The sequence below is a fragment of the Myotis yumanensis genome, unplaced genomic scaffold (genome assembly GCF_028538775.1).
Source record: "Myotis yumanensis isolate MYYU_CA2020_CCGP unplaced genomic scaffold, mMyoYum1.0.hap1 SCAF_2, whole genome shotgun sequence".
NCBI classification, from domain to species: domain Eukaryota; kingdom Metazoa; phylum Chordata; class Mammalia; order Chiroptera; family Vespertilionidae; genus Myotis; species Myotis yumanensis.
Window position 1 is genome coordinate 15,167,038 of NW_027223753.1, and position 19,603 is coordinate 15,186,640.

Here is a 19,603-nt window from a genome sequence, read left to right on the forward strand (position 1 = left end):
CAATCTTAATAAGTGCCTGTAGTGAATGAAGAAAGAAGAGTCTTGTTGAAAAGTAGAGGCTGATGAAATGACAGTTTATAGCATTGGTGTTTGTCAGATGTGCAAAGTCTTGTTGATCTCAGCTATTCGGCTATGTTTACTTGGAAAACATCATCTTTGCAGATAGAACAAGAAAAGTTGGCATCTATGAAAAAGCAAGATGAAGACAAAGATAAGAGGGATAAGGAAGAAAAAGAAAGCAGCAGGGAAAAAAGGGAAAGGTCTCGAAGCCCACGAAGGTACAGTACATTAGATGCATTGCCTAGTCTTTTTATAAGTACTTTAGTTGTTAAGGTATTCTGTATGTAGAAAGTTACATGTTACTAAGGAAGCTAACTGCACTATTCCCAGAATTTCTCCCATCATACAATTTTCTTAGTAAACTACTGCTTGCCTCTGGACTAAAATATTTCATCTGTTGTTTGAGATAGATGATTTGACTATACTTATCTCAAATCTTGGTGAATTATTTAACTCTTAATTCTTGAGTCAAAATCTAGACTTGTTTCCCATATTGCTTTAGTTTAAATTAGCATTTAATTTATTTGAGTTATTTTAATGTTGTCCAATCTTTTCTCTTTATATTTGCTTCTTTATAAAAATCTGGGTCCATTAGGTGTTTATATACTTTTCTAATTCCTTATGCTGCTTTTCTTAGATGGTTTTACTAAGCCCAAAACAGATTGCTTATTTGTTTTCTTCTTCCTTCAGTGAGACTATGGTTAGGTTCCCATTTTTAAGTCCAGGATTCAGCTTCTACTATATTTGTGGTAAAAGGTGAAAATTCCATTAGGCTTTTCATTTTTAGGGAGGAGGTAATTTCTTTGTCCCTTCCATTTATATATTTGATATGAAAACCTGCTTTCTAGAGTTAAGCACAAATCATAGAGGTAATTACTTATTGATGAACCAGGTCTACTCTTCAAGTTAAGGGAAACTTGAAAAGAAAGAGGGGCTTCTCTTTCAGAAAGGCTATCTTATACAAGTTTAATATATTTCTCTTGTGAAGAACCTATTGTTTTAACTGCATTGGTCATTTTCTGGAATACATTTTCTCTGTACAATATCAGTATGATATTTTTATGTTCCCTTATGATTTTATTAATATTTTTTCTATAGCTTTATGATAAGAGTAGAGTATACAGTACATATACTATACAAAATATGTGTTAATTGACTGTTACTGGTAATGCTCTGGTCAACAGTAGGCTATTAGTGGTTTTTAGGGAGTCAAAAGTTAGAGGTTGGTGCCTCTAATACCCTCATTCGTTGTTCAAGAGTCAGCTGTACTTTTAAGCATCATTTCCCTCTGAAAATTTGGTCTCTGGTCTCCTTGAGGACCTCTGGAACAAATTAAGAACCAATATCTAGAGCAGGGGTGGGCAAACTTTTTGACTCAAGGGCCACAATGGGTTCTTAAACTGGACCAGAGGGCCAGAACAAAAGCATGGATGGAGTGTTTGTGTGAACTAATATAAATTCAAAGTAAATATCATTACATAAAAGGGTACGGTCTTTTTAGTTTTATTCATTTCAAACGGGCCGTAATTTGCCCACGGCTGATCTAGAGTCACAGGTCAATGCTTTTCTCTGTTATAACCGGTATTCCAGAGAATGTTACTGTTTTGCTTGCCTTCCTGGTTTTTTCTTGGCCCTTTCCCTATTAAGTAAATGTGATAGGATATCTTATTTCTATAGGGAACTTCTCAGATATAAACAGTAATGATTTAATTAAAAAGATTAATCTTCACTTCTGCCTTTGACCCTCTCCCCCAGTCCACATTATTCAAAAATCTGAAAAAATTGCTTTCATCCTAGACGCAAATCCAGATCTCCTTCCCCTAGAAGACGATCTTCCCCTGTCAGGAGAGAGAGAAAGCGCAGTCATTCTCGATCTCCCCGTCACAGAACCAAGAGCCGGAGTCCTTCCCCTGCTCCAGAAAAGAAGGAAAAAACTCCTGAGCTCCCAGAACCATCAGCAAAAATAAAAGAACCTTCAGTACAAGAGGCCACTTCTACTAGGCAAGTACATAAAAATTCATTTATAAATATCACACTTTTAGGTTGTTATTAAGTGAACCCAAATACAATACCTAAGTTTGAAACAAAACTACTTGATTTATTTTTAAAATTTTTTCAATTATTCAGCTTGTAGAAAAAGTCAAAATTGTGTAAGAGAATATAAGTAAAATGCCTGGCAGGTGACCACTGCTTTCTTTTGGTTGTATTTTTAAAAAATATTTTATATACTATAACTTGCTTTTTTTTCTTCTTAATATTGTGGCAACCCTGCACTTTAAAAAATGTATGCAATTAGAATTATTGGTTGCTCTCACTAGATTTCACTGATCTTTTGGAGCTCGGGAGAAGTCTTCACAGATTTTGAAAATTTCTTAAAAAATTTTTTTATTGATTTTTTAGACAGGAAGGGGGAGAGAGAGAAACATCAATCCGCTGCCTCCTGCATGTCCCCTATGGGGGATTGACCCTGCAACCTGGACATGTGTCCTGAATGACAATCAAACCCAGCAGCCTTTCGGTGCACAGGATGATGCCCAACCAACTGAGTAGGGCTGAAAACTTTTTTATTGTTTAAAGTTTTACATATGTCTCCTTTTTCCCCAGTTGACCCCCTACTCCCCACCCCCACCCCTGCCACTCCCATCCCCAAGGGCATGCCCCCACCACCCCAGTGTCGGTGTCCAGTGGTTATGCTAATATGCATGCATACAAGTCATTTGGTTGATCTCTCTCACACACACACCCCCACCCATTTGTCTCTGGATCTATTTTTGTTCCTCAGTTTATGTTGATCATTATATTCCACATATGAGTGAGATCATTTGATACTTTCTCCAGCTGGCTTATTTCGCTTAGCATAATGCTCTCCAGGTCCATCCATGCTGTTGCAAATGGTAAAAGTTCCTTCTTTTTTTATAGCAGTGTAGTATTCCATTGTGTATTTCTTTTTTTTTTTTTTTTTTTTTTTTTTTTTTTTTTTAATATTTTATTGCTTTTTTATACAGAGAGGAAGGGAGAGAGATAGAGAGTTAGAAACATCGATGAGAGAGAAACATCGATCAGCTGCCTCCTGCACACCCCCTACTGGGGATGTGCCCGCAACCCAGGTACATGCCCTTGACCGGAATCGAACCTGGGACCTTTCAGTCCACAGGCCGACGCTCTATCCACTGAGCCAAACCGGTTTCGGCATCCATTGTGTATTTCTAATCCACTCATCTGCTGATGGGCACTTCCAAATCTTAGCTATGGTAAATTGTGCTGCTATGAACATAGGGGTGCATATATCCTTTCTGATTGGTGTTTCAGGTTTCTTGGGATATATTCCTAGAAGTGGGATTACTGGGTCAAATAGGAGTTCCATTTTTTACTTTTTGAGGAAACTCCATACTGTCTTCCACAGTGGCTGCACCAGTCTGCATTCCCACCAAAAGTGCACAAGGGTTCCTTTTTCTTCGCATCCTCGCCAGCATTTGCTGTTGGTTGATTTGTTGATGATAGCCATTTTGACAGGCGTGAGATGGTACCTCATTGTTGTTTTGATTTGCATCTGTTGGTTGATTAGTGACTTTGACATGTTTTCATATGTCTCTTGGCCTTCCGTATGTCCTCTTTCGAAAAGTGTCTACTTAGGTCCTTTGCCCATTTTTGTTTGGATCGTTTATCTTTCTTTTGTTAAGTTGTATGAGTTCTCTGTCAATTTTGGAGGTTAAACACTTATTTGAAATATCATTGGCAAATATGTTCTCCCATGCAGTGGGCTTTCCTGTTATTTTGTTGATGGTTTCTTTTGCTGTGCAGAAGCTTTTTATTTTGATGTAGTCCATTTGTTTATTTTCTCCTTAGTCTCCATTGCCCTAGGAGCTTATCAGTAAAGGTACTGCTACAACATATGTCTGATATTTTGCTGCCTATGAAATCTTCTAAGATTTTTATGGTTTCCTGTCTTACATTTACGTCCTTTAGCCATTTTGAGTTTGTTTTTGTGTATGATGTAAGTTGGTGATCTAGTTTGATTTTTTTTGCATGTATCTGACCAAATTTCCCAGCACCATTTATTGAAGAGACTGTCTTGCCTCCTTTGTCAGGTATTAGGGCTAAAAACTTTTTACAAAGATAAATAACTTCCATTTAAAATATGACTTAAGCCTGGCTGACGTAGCTCAGTGGTTGAGCATCAGCCTATGAACTAGGAGGTCATGGTTCAGTTCCTGGTCAGGGCACATGCCCAGGTTGTGGGCTCGATCCCAAGTGTGGAGCATGTAGGAGGCAGCTGATCAGTAATCCTCTCTCATCATTGATGTTTCTATCTCTCTTTCCCCCCCTCCCTTCCTCTCTGAAATCAATAAAAATATAAAATAAAATATGACTTAGGAGTCTGAGTAGAAGAGGGGGAAAATAAATCTGTGGGGTTTTTTTTCTTCCATAGTGATATCCTGAAAGTTCCCAAGCCTGAACCTGTACCAGAGCCTAAAGAACCTACTCCGGAGAAAAATTCCAAAAAAGAAAAGGAAAAGGAGAAGACCCGACCAAGATCTCGGTCACGTTCCAAATCAAGATCCCGGACACGTTCTCGCTCTCCTTCTCATAATCGACCTAGACGGCGCCATAGATCCAGATCAAGGTGATTTGTGGCTTTAGGATTTGCACAGAGCTTAGGTTTTATGTGCTATTCTCCTAGATAGGGTTAGGTAACTATTTCTTTCTTTTTTCCTTTTTTTTTTTAATTTTACTCATTTCAGAGAGCAAGGGAGAGGGAGATAGAAACATCAGTGATGCCCTAGCTGGTTTGGCTCAGTGGATAGAGCGTCGGCCTGCGGACTGACAGGTCCCAGGTTTGATTCCGGTCAAGGGCACATACCTGGGTTGCGGGCTCGATCCCCAGTGTGGAGGGAATCACTTATCATTGATGTTTCTATCTCTCTCCCTCTCCCTTCCTCTCTGAAATTAATTTTTAAAAAAATTTAAGAAAAGAAAAGAAACATCAGTGGTGAGAGAGAATCATTGATCGGCTGCCTCCTACAAGCCCCACACTGGGAATCAAGCCCTGACCGGGGATCAAACTGTGACCTTCTGGTTCATAGGTTGACACTCAACCACTGAGCCATGCCAGCCAGGCTAGGTAACTAGTTTCAAAGCAATAGAAAACATTTAGTAAAATGTTATTCTTTGGGTTTACAGAGAGAATTTGAGGACAGTTTACACCATAAAAATCTCTACATAAATGGAATTATATCCTATGAAATGTTTTTGAAAATATAGCTATTGAGAAAACTATGTCAAACAGATTATTTTGTGTTCCTGATTTATTCAGGCCCTAATTTTTTTGTTATGGCAGATCATACTCACCTAGAAGGCGGCCAAGCCCAAGAAGGCGGCCATCTCCTCGAAGAAGAACTCCACCAAGACGAATGCCTCCTCCACCAAGGCATAGAAGGAGTAGATCTCCAGTGAGACGGTGAGCTTTCTTTTCTTTTTTTAATTTGAAATTGTTAGGTGTATGGAAGTGGACCATACATTTATTTTAGGCTAATCTTTATATTAGTGTCCCCTTGGAAGAAAGAACTCATGTGTGATAGGTAATGTCTTCCAAAGAGCCTATCTCATTTGATGTGTGCTGTTATTTGCATGAAAAATAATGCTAGTCTATTGTTGGAAAATAAAAAAGAAGAAATTTATCTTTTTATTTTTTAATTGTTGAATTCTATATTGTGAAGGTATTACATATGCGCCCCCTTTCCCCCATTGACCCCCTCCAGCCCACCCCGCCCCCTACCATCTTATTGATACCTCTTGTTAAGATATCCTTTCAGGCCCCACCAAGAAGTCTTATGAAGTAAGGAAATTAGTCACCTAACCTCTTTTTTTGGATTTTAGTTACCACTGGCTTCTGAACAGTAGATGACAATAAAGCCAGTAAGCTGCTTTTACCAGTATTAAAATAATCTATTTGCATTAATTATACTTTTATTTATTTATTTTTAAGTCCTCACCTGAGGACATCCTTATAAAGATTCCAGGAGAAAGAGAGAAGCAGCAATGTGAGAGAGAAGCATAGATCAGTTCTTTTTTTGCATGTGCTCTCAGTGGGAATTGAGCCCACTTAACTAACTGAGCCACTCCAGCCGGGCATATACTTTTATATTTTTTAAATGTTTTTTTTGTTTGTTTGTTTTGTTTTGCTTTTTGTCCTTATTGAAATGAGTACTTAGTATAAACAGTTAAAACAGAAATAAAAATAAAAATTACCCAGCCCTGGCCAGTGGCTCAGTTGGTTAGAGCCTCGTCATGATGTGCCGGGGTTGTGGGTTTGATCCTCAGTTAGGACACATACAGTAATTAAACAACATGCATTAATAAGTGGAACAACAAATCTATGTTTCTCTCTCTCTCTCTCTCTTTACCCATAATCCCATTCCATAGATAAAACCTTTTAGCAGTTTGGTGTCTGGTTATTTTTTAAGAGACTGGACATTAAAGAAACCCTGTTAATACACAATGTTCTATTTTTTTAAATCTTAAAGTTGGCACAAAGTAAAATGTTTGACCTATCACTTTTAACAAAAAGATTGTTGCTGCCTAACCAGTTTACCTCAGTGGATAGAGCATCGGCCTGCGATCTAAAGGGTCCCAGGTTCGATTTCGGTCAAGGGCATGTACCTTGGTTGTGGGCACATCCCCAGTAGGGGATGTGCAGGAGGCAGCTGATTGATGTTTCTCTGTTTCTAACTCTTGCTCTCTGTAAAAAATCAATAAAATATATTTAAAAAAAAAAAAAGATTATTGCTGTATTGTCCAAAATAGAGGCCTGGTGCACTGAGAGCAAAGTTCTGTGCCTTCTTGGCAATCAGTGCATTCATGTGTTTTTAGAAGGGAACTCTGATGGTTATGCTTCAGATTATACTCAGGACAGAATTTTTTGTGTTTGAATCTTTTAAGGTTGTTTTCAGGGGACCGAAACTAGTTGGAAATAAAGAGAGGGAACAATAAGCTCCATAATTTTTGCTGTTCCTGCAAACTGAGGGTTTTTAGAATCCCATAGTTTTTAAAAAGATAATATTTTTCTGTGGGGAAGAGTTGTCAAGGTAAATTGAACCATTTTTATAACCATTAAAAATTATAGGATTAATGTTACTGTTGATAAATGAGACTGATATAAATGGTCAGGCAGTTTAAGCATCACACTTCTAAAATTGATTTCTCAGGAGAAAAGTAATACTGGTGCTTTCTATTTCTAGTACAGGATTAGTGGAAACAGCTAATTTTTATATTGGAGTTTTGCAAACAGCATGTTTTATTAATTGAGCCGTTTAGCAATCAAAATATTTTGCAGATTGTGTAAGATTCCCTTTCAGGTAGTTTTTATCTCACACTTAAGGTAGGGTTTCTTTTTTTCAGGTTCTCAGGAATTCTTCTGCCAAAGGTGAATTCTGCAGGTACACATAATTGCAACAGAACTTAACACAAATTTTGCCGCAGAATTCGAGAGACCCCTGCTTCTAAGTTTATGTAGCTAAATGAATTCCTTATCTTTCGCATCTCTTTAAAAAGGCATCTAAAGGTTGCTTGACATTGTTACTAAATGGAAAATACCTTGCCACCCAAACATTGTATGCAAACTCCAAAGCACTGATATCATTCCTAAGGAAGAATGAGACTGGCTAGTTACGTTATTAGCACTCAACATATTTTATAACTGGAAAGACAACTCAAACATAGATTTATCAGAATAATTTCTTTCTTCATAGTTAGTCTTTAGCTGTTACCTGTGGTAGGTTATGGTTTTGTTTCCTATTTTTAAAACTCATTATCTGCTTAGCTACATAAACTCAAAAGTTGGATAAAAATAGCTGTATTTTTGTATAAACTGTACATAACCTTTGTAAATGTGCAGTTACTGAGTATGAATACTTTATTTCACAGAAGAAGGCGTTCATCAGCATCCTTGTCTGGAAGTAGTTCATCCTCTTCTTCGTCTCGTTCCCGGTCACCGCCAAAGAAGCCTCCTAAGAGGACATCCAGCCCCCCTCGAAAAATGCGTAGGTTGTCTCCCTCAGCAAGTCCTCCAAGGCGAAGGCATAGGCCATCACCTCCGGCAACTCCTCCGCCAAAAACTCGTCATTCCCCAACACCCCAGCAGTCAAACCGGACAAGAAAAAGTCGTGTTTCTGTCTCTCCTGGGAGAACTTCAGGTAAAGGTAAAAATCAAACAAATAAACATATATCCTTTCTTCATTTACTTATGGAGTGCTTGTCAGTTGTTGGTCACCCCTTTCACCTTTCAAAGTATGAAGTTTCTGGGTAGTATTTGTATGTGGTGTTTGTAAATTGCTCAGAGGTTCGTTCACCTTCTCTTTCCTGCTTTAAGTTCTTGAGATTTGTTGTAATAGACTTTACATGTGTTTTGTTTTTAGCAATGCCCTCTGGCATTGTGTAGGTAGAGAAATAAATTATTAGTCGGTGCTGTTTGATTTTGGGTAACATCAAAGTTGTGTCATCATGATAAGGGATCATTGTATTACTATGAGATCAATTAACTCCCCAAGCCCTGAAGATTTTTTTGTTTGAGGACTTCATATTCTTTTTAATTATTTTCTTGGCCACATGTGCTCTCTAAGGAAGGACATGGTGTCCTCTTAAAAGCTGATTTGTTTTTTAAATTTAGGCTCTAGGCAGGGTTCTTGCGTTTTGTTCTTGCTTTATTCTGTAGATTGATTTCTGAGGAATTTATGATCTGTGATCCTGCCAGGCAAGTAGAATATTGACTGTGTTAGTCTTGAGTGAAGGTTGTGGTCTATTGGGGTTTGTTCCTTTAGTATTAAATACACACTATAGGATCTATTTGAATGGAATCGGGCCTTGGTGCTTAGGGCCAGAATGAGAAAGACACCTGAAAGGTGAGTAGTGGTGGAGGGGGGAAATCTAAAAAGAGGCTATAGTAATTTGGATTTTAAGGAGCAACATGTCAATTTTGTAAAAACACATCAAGTTATGATTTTTCTGTTTGCATCATATAGCCAAAGGGTAATAAGTGTACCTGAACAGAAGGACTGCATCCCTGTTAAAATAGGTTAATTATTAAGAATTAGTAGTTACCTTTGAAAAATCTTCAAAGGTACGAACTGCTTGTGTTTTGATATATTATTGCGGGGAGCAGGCTGCTGCTTTTCAGAAACAAGTCGCAGTGAATATGTACATAAGCAAGAAATAGGTCATGGTGGAGACTAAGGACTAGTTCTATTCCTATGGATTCTGGGACCTAGCCAAAGAGATGTTCTGTGATCATTGTAGTCAGAGGCTGCCTTGTGACCACTGAAGCTGAATACTGGTTCTTACTACTTGGGAATAACTTTATGGTAACATGATCCTAGTCATCTGTGATGAAATTTCAGAGCTAGAAATAATTTTAGAGATTGTCATCAAGAAATAGGTTCTCAGGTTAAGTGATTTGGTGAGGGCCAGCCAACCTGGACTGGAATTTGGGTTCTCATTTCCAGTTAAAAAATGTATACTTGGTCAAACTCTCCTACTCCAAAATGCCTGTTTTGATTTCTGGAGGAGGGGAATGGAGGGCAGGGTGAAATTCTTTGGCTTCTGTACACCTGGTACCATGATTTCAGAAATTCCTTTTTTTGCAGTCTTCATGGCTAATACGAGCAATGACATCGAAATGTAATAGGCTTTACTTTTGTAATTCATATAGTAGTCACCAATCAGGGCTTTCAATAAAGGTTCTGTTATTGATGATGGGCAAATGGAGTGGGAGAGAGGCAGGAAAAGTATTTTGGGGGATTTAAGAGGTAAATTATTTGGAATATAATGTAATCAATGGCATGTCATAAAGTGGCATCTTAGAACAAAAAGAAGTGCTTTGAAATCAGTGGGATAGTTAATTATGTTTACCAGAGGATCTATACCTGTGGTAATGGAAGTTTTTTTTATTATTAAACTTATTGGGGTTACATTGATTAATACAATTATATAGGTTTAAGGTGTACAATTTATAAGACACCATCTGTGTATTATATTGTGTGGTCACTGCCCCAAATCATGTCTCTTTCCGTCACCATTTATCCCCCCATTACCCTCTCCTGCCTCCTCCCATTCGCATGTGGTGAATTCATAGGGACTGCTGAAATAAATTCCAAATACTGGTTTTTCAATTGACTTAGAAGATTTCTGACTTCATACTAGAATGATTTTTGCCCCTTGAATACAAAAAATAAAAACATTTGGATGAATAAAATCTCATCTGGGCAAACTTCAATGGGACATTAACATTATAATATTAGTAATATTCTGATTCAGTCAGTCATTGAACCAGAGTAGGAGTATATAATGTATACTTGTCTAATGATGACTATATTAACAATAATTAAGGACTACTTTAGCTAAGCCATTTAGATTGAGTTAGGAAAAACTCCAAATGCATATTTTTTACAGGAGAAAATGTAAATAATGTATGGTTAAATTTGTATTATTTACTAAGTAGGGAGTTGCCAGCCATCTTCCAAATACAACCACGCTTTTAATGTTTCCTAGGGGAAAATACATTCTGACATCCACATTTTGGAACCCAGTTTTCCAAGGTGGTAACTTAAACATGTGGGTTTGTAGATAATGGGTTGTCTATAAAAGCTTTTACAAGCATTGAAGATAAACTGACACTTAAAAATGGGGAAGCCCTGGCCAGTGTGACTCAGTTGGTAGAGTGACATCCCATGCACCAAAAGGTTGCTGGTTCCATTTCTAGTCAGGGTGTATACGGGAAGCAACCGATATCTCTCTCACTCTCTCTCCCTTCCTCTCTCTCTCACTCACTTTTTCTCCCCCTCCCCCTCTTCCTCCCTCTCAAAAAAAAATCAATAAAAACAAATTTTAGAAATGGGCAATACTAACCAGGAAAAAAAAAGCCTCATATCCCTAAACATTTTTAAGCCTTTCTATTTTATTTATTTGAATTTATTAAAATACAGGTTTTAAATGCACTTATAGTGCTATCATATTTCATGATAACTAATTAGGCGTTAATCATTCTTTACCCAGTCCATCAGTTTGACCAAAAGGCTTATTAGGTAGAATCATTAATAAAACGTTGGTTGTTTCATTTCTTTTTTTTAACATTTATTTATTGATTTTAGAGAAAGATAGGAAGGGGGAGAGAGAGAAACATTGATTTATTGTTCCACTTCTTTATATGTTCATTGGTTGATCTTGTATGTGCCCTGACAGAAGATTGAACCTGCAACCTTGGAATATTGGGATGACCCTCTAATCAACTACTTGGCCAAGGCTCAAGTGCTGGTGGTTTTAAAAGGATAGTGGTGCCAAAGCCGGTTTGGCTCAGTGGATGGAGCGTCGGACTGCGGACTGGGGGGTCCCGGGTTCGATTCCGGTCAAGGGCATGTACCTGGGTTGCGGGCACATCCCCCGTGCGAGATGTGCAGGAGGCAGCTGGTCGATGTTTCTCTCCCATCGATGTTTCTGACTATCTATCTCTCTCCCTTCCTCTCTGTAAAAAATCAATAAAATATATTTAAAAAAAAAAAAAAGGATAGTGGTGAATTCTTTAGTTTGACTACTTTAGCAGAGATTTTATTGCTTTTTTATGTATTATTAATTATTATTTTAAATATATTTTTATTGATTTCTGAGAGGGAGAGATAGAAACATCAATGGTGAAAGAGAATCATAGATCGGCTGCCTCCTGCACACTCCCTACTGGGGATCAAGCCCGCAAACCCAGGCATGTGCTCTTGCTTGGAATCGAACCTGGGACCCTTCAGTCTGCAGGCTGATGCCAAACCGGCTTGGACTTAATTGTTGATTTCGATCACTAGTTCTCTTAAGTTACTGCCCTTTGAATAAGTCTTGATAGAATTCTGAATATGAGTGTTTGTTAAATGAAATGTATCTGTATCCTAGGTCAAACATCCCATGGTAATTGCTTTAAATTAAAAAACAAACAAACAGTTGTAAAGGTCCTGAGGGGGATCATATTGTCTTCAAGTTTAGTTCTTACAGTAATGCTGTCAAATGATGTTCAGGTTAATCTATAAGATTAATAGTTATAACTCTCTATACTTTTTATTTTAAGTTGAAGCAATGGATGGCTATTATAGACAGAAGTAGTAGTTGTTGAAAATTAAAGCCTGTATCCAGAAATAGAGTGTTAGGGTCAGATCCTAGTTCACTTAAATTATCCTTATGACTTCAAGGTTAGTTGTATTTAAACGTCACACCTCTCGTAAAAAGGAGGGGGACTGTGATATTAGCAACAGTACTTATAGCAAACATACAAAAGGTAGTTGCTATAATAATTTTCCTTGCAATTGGAAAAAGGTAAGTTGGATAATTCATAAGGTACCCACAGCTCTTCTACTACTATGGTTATATTTCAGAGCTGCAGCTGCTTTTTTTTTAAACCTCCCTTTGAGCTTTAGAAAGAACCTTGCAACCTTCATGTTTAATTATTTTCACTATTGTGAAGGTCTACTTTTTTTTATAGGTAGTTTAAAATCCCTCGTGCTATTGTGAGGGTTATATATGCTCTATGTACATAAAGAACCTACAGCCTCTTGGGTGGCTAGTTTATTCCTCCTCTTCAGACCAAATATCTTTTTCTGAAAATTTCAGCAGATAAAATTTTTTAATTACCTACTTACTGAACCTACTCATAGTGGGTGTTTGAAAGCTTTTGTGTTGATGAGGCCTCCTTAGAATGTTTTAAGTTGTGAGGTAGCACACAGAGGTTTACTGAGTTGATGTTACACATAGCATAAAGCTTGTTCTACTCAGAAACAGCTCCCAATTTCTCTAAACTATTCTTTCTTTTGGGTGAATCTCAAGATTCTAAATCATTATTGGGGCTTTTCATTCAGTACTAAAAATTCTTGCTTCTACTTCAGGTACTGCCCAGGTGATGACAAAGTCCTTACAGAAATTTTGTAATTTTCTGTAAATTCTTTATGAGAATAGTCACCCCATTTTTGTATTAACATGTCCTGTGAAGCCTTGTTTTGTTTTCTTTTTATAAGTGGTTTTTTTCTGTACTCTTTCTAGTGACAAAACATAAAGGTACTGAGAAAAGAGAGTCCCCTTCACCAGCACCCAAGCCTAGAAAAGTAGAGTTATCTGAATCAGGTAAGTTCTGTGTGTATGTTTGTTTTAAGATGAATTCTGTTTGTAGCACATTTGATTAAACCCTTCTGGTTAAAGATTAATTACAGGATATTAGTTGTTAAGAGCTAGGACTCTGAAGTAACACGAACCTAGTTTGAATCCCAGGCTCCACTCTTTAACTGCTTTTTGTTTGTTTAATTACTTAATTTATCTTAGCCTCATTTCTTTCACATCTTCAATGTGGATAGCAGTATCATCCTTTAGGTTTTTTTAAAATTTATTTTTAGAGAGGGAGAGAGAGAGAAACATTGATGTGAGAGCAAAACCTCAATCGGCTGCCTCCTTCACACCTCCTACTGGGTATGTGCCCTGACCAGGAATGGAACCCGCAAACTTTCGGTGCATGTTATGACGCCCATCCAACTGAGCCACATTGGCCAGGACTAAAGAAGTTTATTTTTATTACATTTGGTGGTGATGGTTTAAATCAGCATTTAAGTTGGCGTTTTGAGCTTTTCCTTCTTTGTAAAAAAAAAAAAAAAGTGTGTGTGTGTGAGATAGTTGTATTGTTTGACCCAATCAGATAAAGGTTTAAGAGACCTTTTTCCTATTCGAATATGTTACATTTTCTGTATGCATAACTAAAGAAACACTTTCTAAATGCATCCATCTTTCAGAAGAAGATAAAGGTGGCAAAATGGCTGCAGCAGATTCTGTGCAGCAGAGACGCCAATACAGAAGACAGAACCAGCAGTCATCATCTGGTATGGATGCTGATTAAGTTTTTTCTTCCTGCATTTCCTAATTTAAAAATACTGAAGATATGCATGTCCCATGTAATACTTTCAACAATAAAGAATTATATATATTCTTTATATATATAAAAAGATACGCATGTCCCTCAGGATAGCGAGTATATGTAGGAGAAAGATGTTTGTACCTACATAGAAATAAAGTAATTGATCCTTTTTTTAAAAAAACAGAATTTATTTATATTGTTATAGATTTCAGAGAGGAAGCGGGAGAGAGAGAGAAGCATCAATGATGAGAGAAAATCATTGATTGGTAGGGATCGAGCCTGCAATCCGGGCATGTGCCCTTGAGCAGGACCAATGCTCTATCCATTGAGCCAAACCAGCTAGGGCAAAGTAATTAATCTTTAGACCACTGATGGCAAACCTTTTGAATTCGGCGTGTCAGCATTTTGAAAAACCCTAACTTAACTCTGGTGCTGTGTCACATATAGAAATTTTTTGATATTTGCAACCATAGTAAAACAAAGACTTATATTTTTGATATTTACTTTATATATTTAAATACCATTTAACAAAGAAAAATCAACCCAAAAATGAGTTTGCGTGTCACCTCTGACATGCGTGTCATAGGTTCGCCATCACTGCTTTACCAGGGGTCCTCAAACTACGGCCCCCGGGCAACATGCAAATACAAATATTGTATTTGTTCCCGTTTTGTTTTTTTACTTCAAAATAAGATATGTGCAGTGTGCATAGGAATTTGTTCATAGTTTTTTTTTAAACTATAGTCCGGCCCTCCAACAGTCTGAGGGACAGTGAACTGGCCCCCTGTTTAAAAAGTTTGAGGACCCCTGCTTTAGACACTCCATCCGCTTAGATTCAGAAAATGTGGACCAGTGGTTCCCAAACTTATTTGGCCTACTGCCCCCTTTCCAGAAAAAATATTACTCAGCGCCCCCTGGAAATTAATTTTTTAAAAATTTTAATAGCAATTAAACAGAAAGATACATGTATTAATGTTTCTACCTTTTTCGTAAAATATAGTAAAGAAAGGTGTAAATTAGAAACATTGAAGTTTGAAATTATGAAACTATTTATTGAACTCAGAATAGAAAGGTAATACAAAAAAAGTTAAAACAAATGCACCTGTGGCCATCACCGCCCCCCTGGATTGCTGCAGCGCCCACTTTGGGAATCACTGATGTGGACAGACTTTTAAGCACAGACTTGCTGTAATATTTTGTTTATTGTGTAATTATAGATTCTGGCTCCTCATCTTCCTCAGAAGAAGAGCGACCCAAGAGGTCCCATGTGAAGAATGGTGAGGTAGGCAGGCGGCGGAGACATTCCCCTTCCCGGAGTGCCTCTCCATCACCTCGAAAACGCCAGAAAGAGGCTTCCCCTCGGTAATGTCTTTTCTTCAATAGCTTCATTGCTGTGTTCTGTAGTGATGAAACTTCATAAATTAAGGGATGGGCTATGGGCTTATTTTAGAATTTGGCTAACTCCATTTCCAGGACAGAAGGAAATGGTCACATTTTGTTGGGTAGGGGGTTGCATTGTTTGGTGATTATTAGCTATTTAACGAGAACTTTGTAAGGTTTATACCACCATGTGATACGTGTGCATGACAAAAAGAATACCAGTTAAATGATAGCATTGAGTCCTTTTGAAAAAATATATCTCCATTAGTGATACTTAATGCCATTGAAGTGAATAATTTGGTGAATGGAATTCTTGACATTTGTTTTTCTCCACTGCTCTCAGGATGCAGATGGGAAAGCGATGGCAATCGCCAATGACTAAAAGGTTGGTTAGACACTACTTTGTAACTTAGGATTACATGTCAAAGTTTTAGTGACTTAATTTACTGTTTAGGTAACCTTATTCCATTCCTAGGTACACAATGTATGGCTGTGGAAAAGGTCCTCAGTTTTAGTTTTTAATTATATTCTTCACACATCAATATAAGATAGAATTGTATATATTGTTCATTTTAGAGAGTTATTTGAACTTATATTTTTGTGCAGTTAAAGTATTGGTAGTAATAGCACCTCAGATTTAGTGGGGAAGGACTTGATGGTGACATTAGGGAAGGCAAGAAAAACTATGGAGAGGCTTCAAAAAGTAAAAGAGGAATGCAAGGTTTTGGCCTTTGCTCAGTGCTTCCTATGGTAGGAAGGTAGGTTTGCATATTTTCATTGACCCTTTTTGATTATCAGTGTCTGGGTGACCATGAAACCTAACATTTTAAAGTCAAATCATACCTAGAAATCTTTAATGTAGGCCTATCTCATGCTGAAATAAACAGGCCCGGAAGTAGTAAAGTGAGTTTTTAGAGTTACAAAGTAACAAAGCTAGGTCTTACCTGTGCCATTGACATAGCCCTAGACTATATCTTCACTGGTCTTCTGTTTGCGGAGGTTTAGCTGCCACTTAATTTCTAAGTATTTGTTCTTCCTAAAACTCTCATTGTCTTACTTTGGCTCAGTTTTTTGAAGCTATGTTCTTTTAGGTAGTCTCATTAATAAAAGGGTTTTCTTGGAAAGGTTCTTTAGAACCAGTCAGCAATGTTTGTAGTGGAGCCTAAGCAGTATATTTGTGCCATGAGAGTAACTATTACTTCTCAATTAAAAAATGAAAACCTAAAACAAGATCACTTTAGATCAGTGATTCTCAACCTGTGGGTCGCGACCCCTTTCAGGGGTCGCCTAAGACCATCCTGCATATCAGATACTTACATTATGATTCATAACAGTAGCAACATTACAGTTATGAAGTAGCAACGAAAATAATTTTATGGTTGCGTCACAACATGAGGAACTGTATTTAATGGGCCAGAAGGTTGAGAACCACTGCCTTAGATGCTAAGGCAGCCGTGGGCAAACTACGGCCCGCGGGCCACATCCGGCCCGTTTGAAATGAATAAAACTAAAAAAAAAAAAGACCGTACCCTTTTATGTAATGATGTTTACTTTGAATTTATGTTAGTTCACACAAACACTCCATCCATGCTTTTGTTCCGGCCCTCCGGTCCAGTTTAAGAACCCATTGTGGCCCTCGAGTCCAAAAGTTTGCCCACCCCTGTGCTAAGGTATTCTGTACCCAGCTGTAATTAACCATGGCTTCTTTACTCATCAACTTGATAGATTTGTATACTTTACAAAATCAGTTTAGTGGTAAGATTTCTCCCACTCCCCAAATTATGGAACTGTTTTCTTTACTGGAAAAGAGATTTCTCATTACAGTGAAATCAACGCTAATGTTTATCACCCTACACCAGGATGTTTTTGTTTTGTGTATCCACATTTTAAAAGGTACTGCCCTAGCTGGTTTGGCTCAGTGGATAGAGTGTCGGCCTGCAGACTGAAGAATCCCGGGTTCAATTCCCGTCATGGGCACGTGCCCGGGTTGCGGGCTCGATCCCCAGTAGGGATTGTGCAGGAGGCAGCCGATCCATGATTCTCTCTCATCATTGATGTTTCTATCTCTCTCTCCCTCTCCTTTCCTCTCAGAAATCAATAAAATATATATATAAAAATAAAAGGTACTAAATTATACTAGTAGCCTCAAGTTTAGTGATGTTAGAAATTGCAGTCAGGTGTCTGGGATTTAGAGATGTAGAAATAATTAATTGGAATCATGCTTCAATATTTATAGTGTTTTAAGAGGGGAAACACAGTCTGGTTTCATTTATATATATATGAAGTTTAAACAAAAAACAGTAACATTTTTCATGCTCTTAAACACTCATCTTTGGGGATCGAATACTCCTTTAAATTAAAGGATACGGTATATTGATCATACTAACTGTAGTTGTCACATCTATAACTTTTTACCTCCCATCACCAATGTGCCTAGTGAAATGAGATTGTTCTGAAGACATCACTGCAGAGATAGCAAGTTGGCCCCTTGTTAGGAGACTTGTCTATTCCTAAATGCTTGAGAGGCTAAGGGCTACACATCAAATTGAAACTTACTGAAAACTGGTTCTCACACAGTTTTTAGGAGGGAAACTTTCTATTCAATTTCTACACACATTTGAAGGCTTCGTTTGACATTAGTGTTCAGGGTAACTAGAAAATGCTTAGCTTTTTTTCTTTTAATCCCTGAAATGTGTGCCTTATCAGATCAGTTAAAAAAAACTAGAGCTTTCGGGTCATAGAATCATGTGGTATCAAGATTCCAGTTATAAGTGATTATCAGATTTTTCTGGCAGTTCCTTAGGTTATGCTACTTTGGTTATGGTTTTATTTATTCTCTTTTCAGTTATTTTCTCACATAGAAACACAGGAAACCAGGTGAAGGTCATTATTGAAAGGGACCTTTAGTTATTTCATTTTACAAATGAAACTAAGGCGCAGAATAAATATCTCATAGATAGATTCATCTGAGTTCAATTTTAATGAGACTCTTTGTTTAATGTTTTGCAAACAAATTGGGAGAATTTTTAAAAGAGAAGCTACATAATCAGTAAATAGCCTCTTATGCTATTAGGCCTATTGATAACATATTGGAAGTTCTGGTTTAAGTCATCTCACCCTCAAAGTTTGTGAATATAAACCTCTGCTTTTCTTCTTTTTAAGTCAAAAACCCATTTGAAATCTTCATTACCTGTTGATGAAACAGTACTGTAGTCATCCTGTTTCTCTTGGTCCCATAATTCTGATTAACCCTGCTGATAAGTGGCTTCCCCTTTAAAACTGTCCCTTTTTTTGTAATTAATAGTTCAACGCCTACATTTCACTCATCTAAAGCTTATCTGTCTTGATATCTTTGCCTCTTGTAGCATTTATTTTAAATCTATTCAAAGTGAAGTTTTAGTCCACACAAGGCATAAACAAATACAAATTTTAATTTAATAATTTCAGGATTTTCTCTGGTAACAGAACTCTTCTTAATTTTAAAGGGAACCAAGACCAATAAACTTTGGAAAATATTTCCAGATTCATAGGAAATAAGAGGAGCATGGCCTCGAGCTCCTCAGACCTCAAGGACAGCACCAATACTGTTCTGGACAAGAAATTAATTATATTGTTTGGCTACTTGTAATTACAAATTTACCCAAAAGGTGGCACACTGGTTTAGTGTATATTTTAATATATCTTTAGGAAGATGGCTATGAATTGATATAATCTGTACATTTCAGATGTGCTTTTATGTTGGTTAAGTGTATTGTTAAGCTCAGCATTGGGTTTATATGATCCTTATCTGTATTTTAACCAAATCAATCCCAGTGGTAGTTTTAGTGCTCAGACAACTTTTATCCTTTGCCTTTGGGGATAGTGTTTTCAGTTAACAGTATGCAACTCTCGAGCAGTGTACATTTTAAAACTCAAGAATTTGGAGCTATGACACCCAGATTTTAGGCCTTAAGCCACTGATAAGTGTTAAATTCAAAATATCTGTTTTGAACATTAATTTTTTCTAGGCTTCAGTGCAGTTGTTTCTAGTAAGGTATTGGAAAATCACCTTGAGAGTCTTTTCAAAATACACTGGCTAGACCACAGCCCAGACCTGATGAATGCAAAGCTCAGATAAGTTTCCCAGGTGATTCTGGTGTGTGCCAATTACAAAACAATTCTCTTAAGGCTCTGCTTCCAAACTTTTTTCCCTTCATCACGTTAAGAATATTTTATATCATGACCCAGACTACATATTTATAT

General features: G+C 37.3%; 1 protein-coding gene across 7 annotated transcripts in view; it reads left to right on the forward strand.

Moving 5' to 3' along the window:
• The window catches only part of SRRM1 (serine and arginine repetitive matrix 1), a 34,633-nt gene that overhangs the window by 6,439 nt on the left and 8,591 nt on the right, over nt 1-19,603 (forward strand). For 3 of the 7 annotated variants that reach the window (XM_070404371.1, XM_070404377.1, XM_070404376.1), the window contains 9 exons: nt 163-278; nt 1,858-2,061; nt 4,490-4,684; nt 5,399-5,518; nt 7,984-8,258; nt 13,123-13,203; nt 13,860-13,946; nt 15,199-15,343; nt 15,705-15,746. In XM_070404371.1, the coding sequence (XP_070260472.1) occupies nt 163-278; nt 1,858-2,061; nt 4,490-4,684; nt 5,399-5,518; nt 7,984-8,258; nt 13,123-13,203; nt 13,860-13,946; nt 15,199-15,343; nt 15,705-15,746 (1,265 nt within the window). The remainder of the gene's footprint in view (nt 1-162; nt 279-1,857; nt 2,062-4,489; nt 4,685-5,398; nt 5,519-7,983; nt 8,259-13,122; nt 13,204-13,859; nt 13,947-15,198; nt 15,344-15,704; nt 15,747-19,603) is intronic. The other 4 variants (XM_070404372.1, XM_070404373.1, XM_070404375.1 and 1 more) reach the window with 4 other exon arrangements.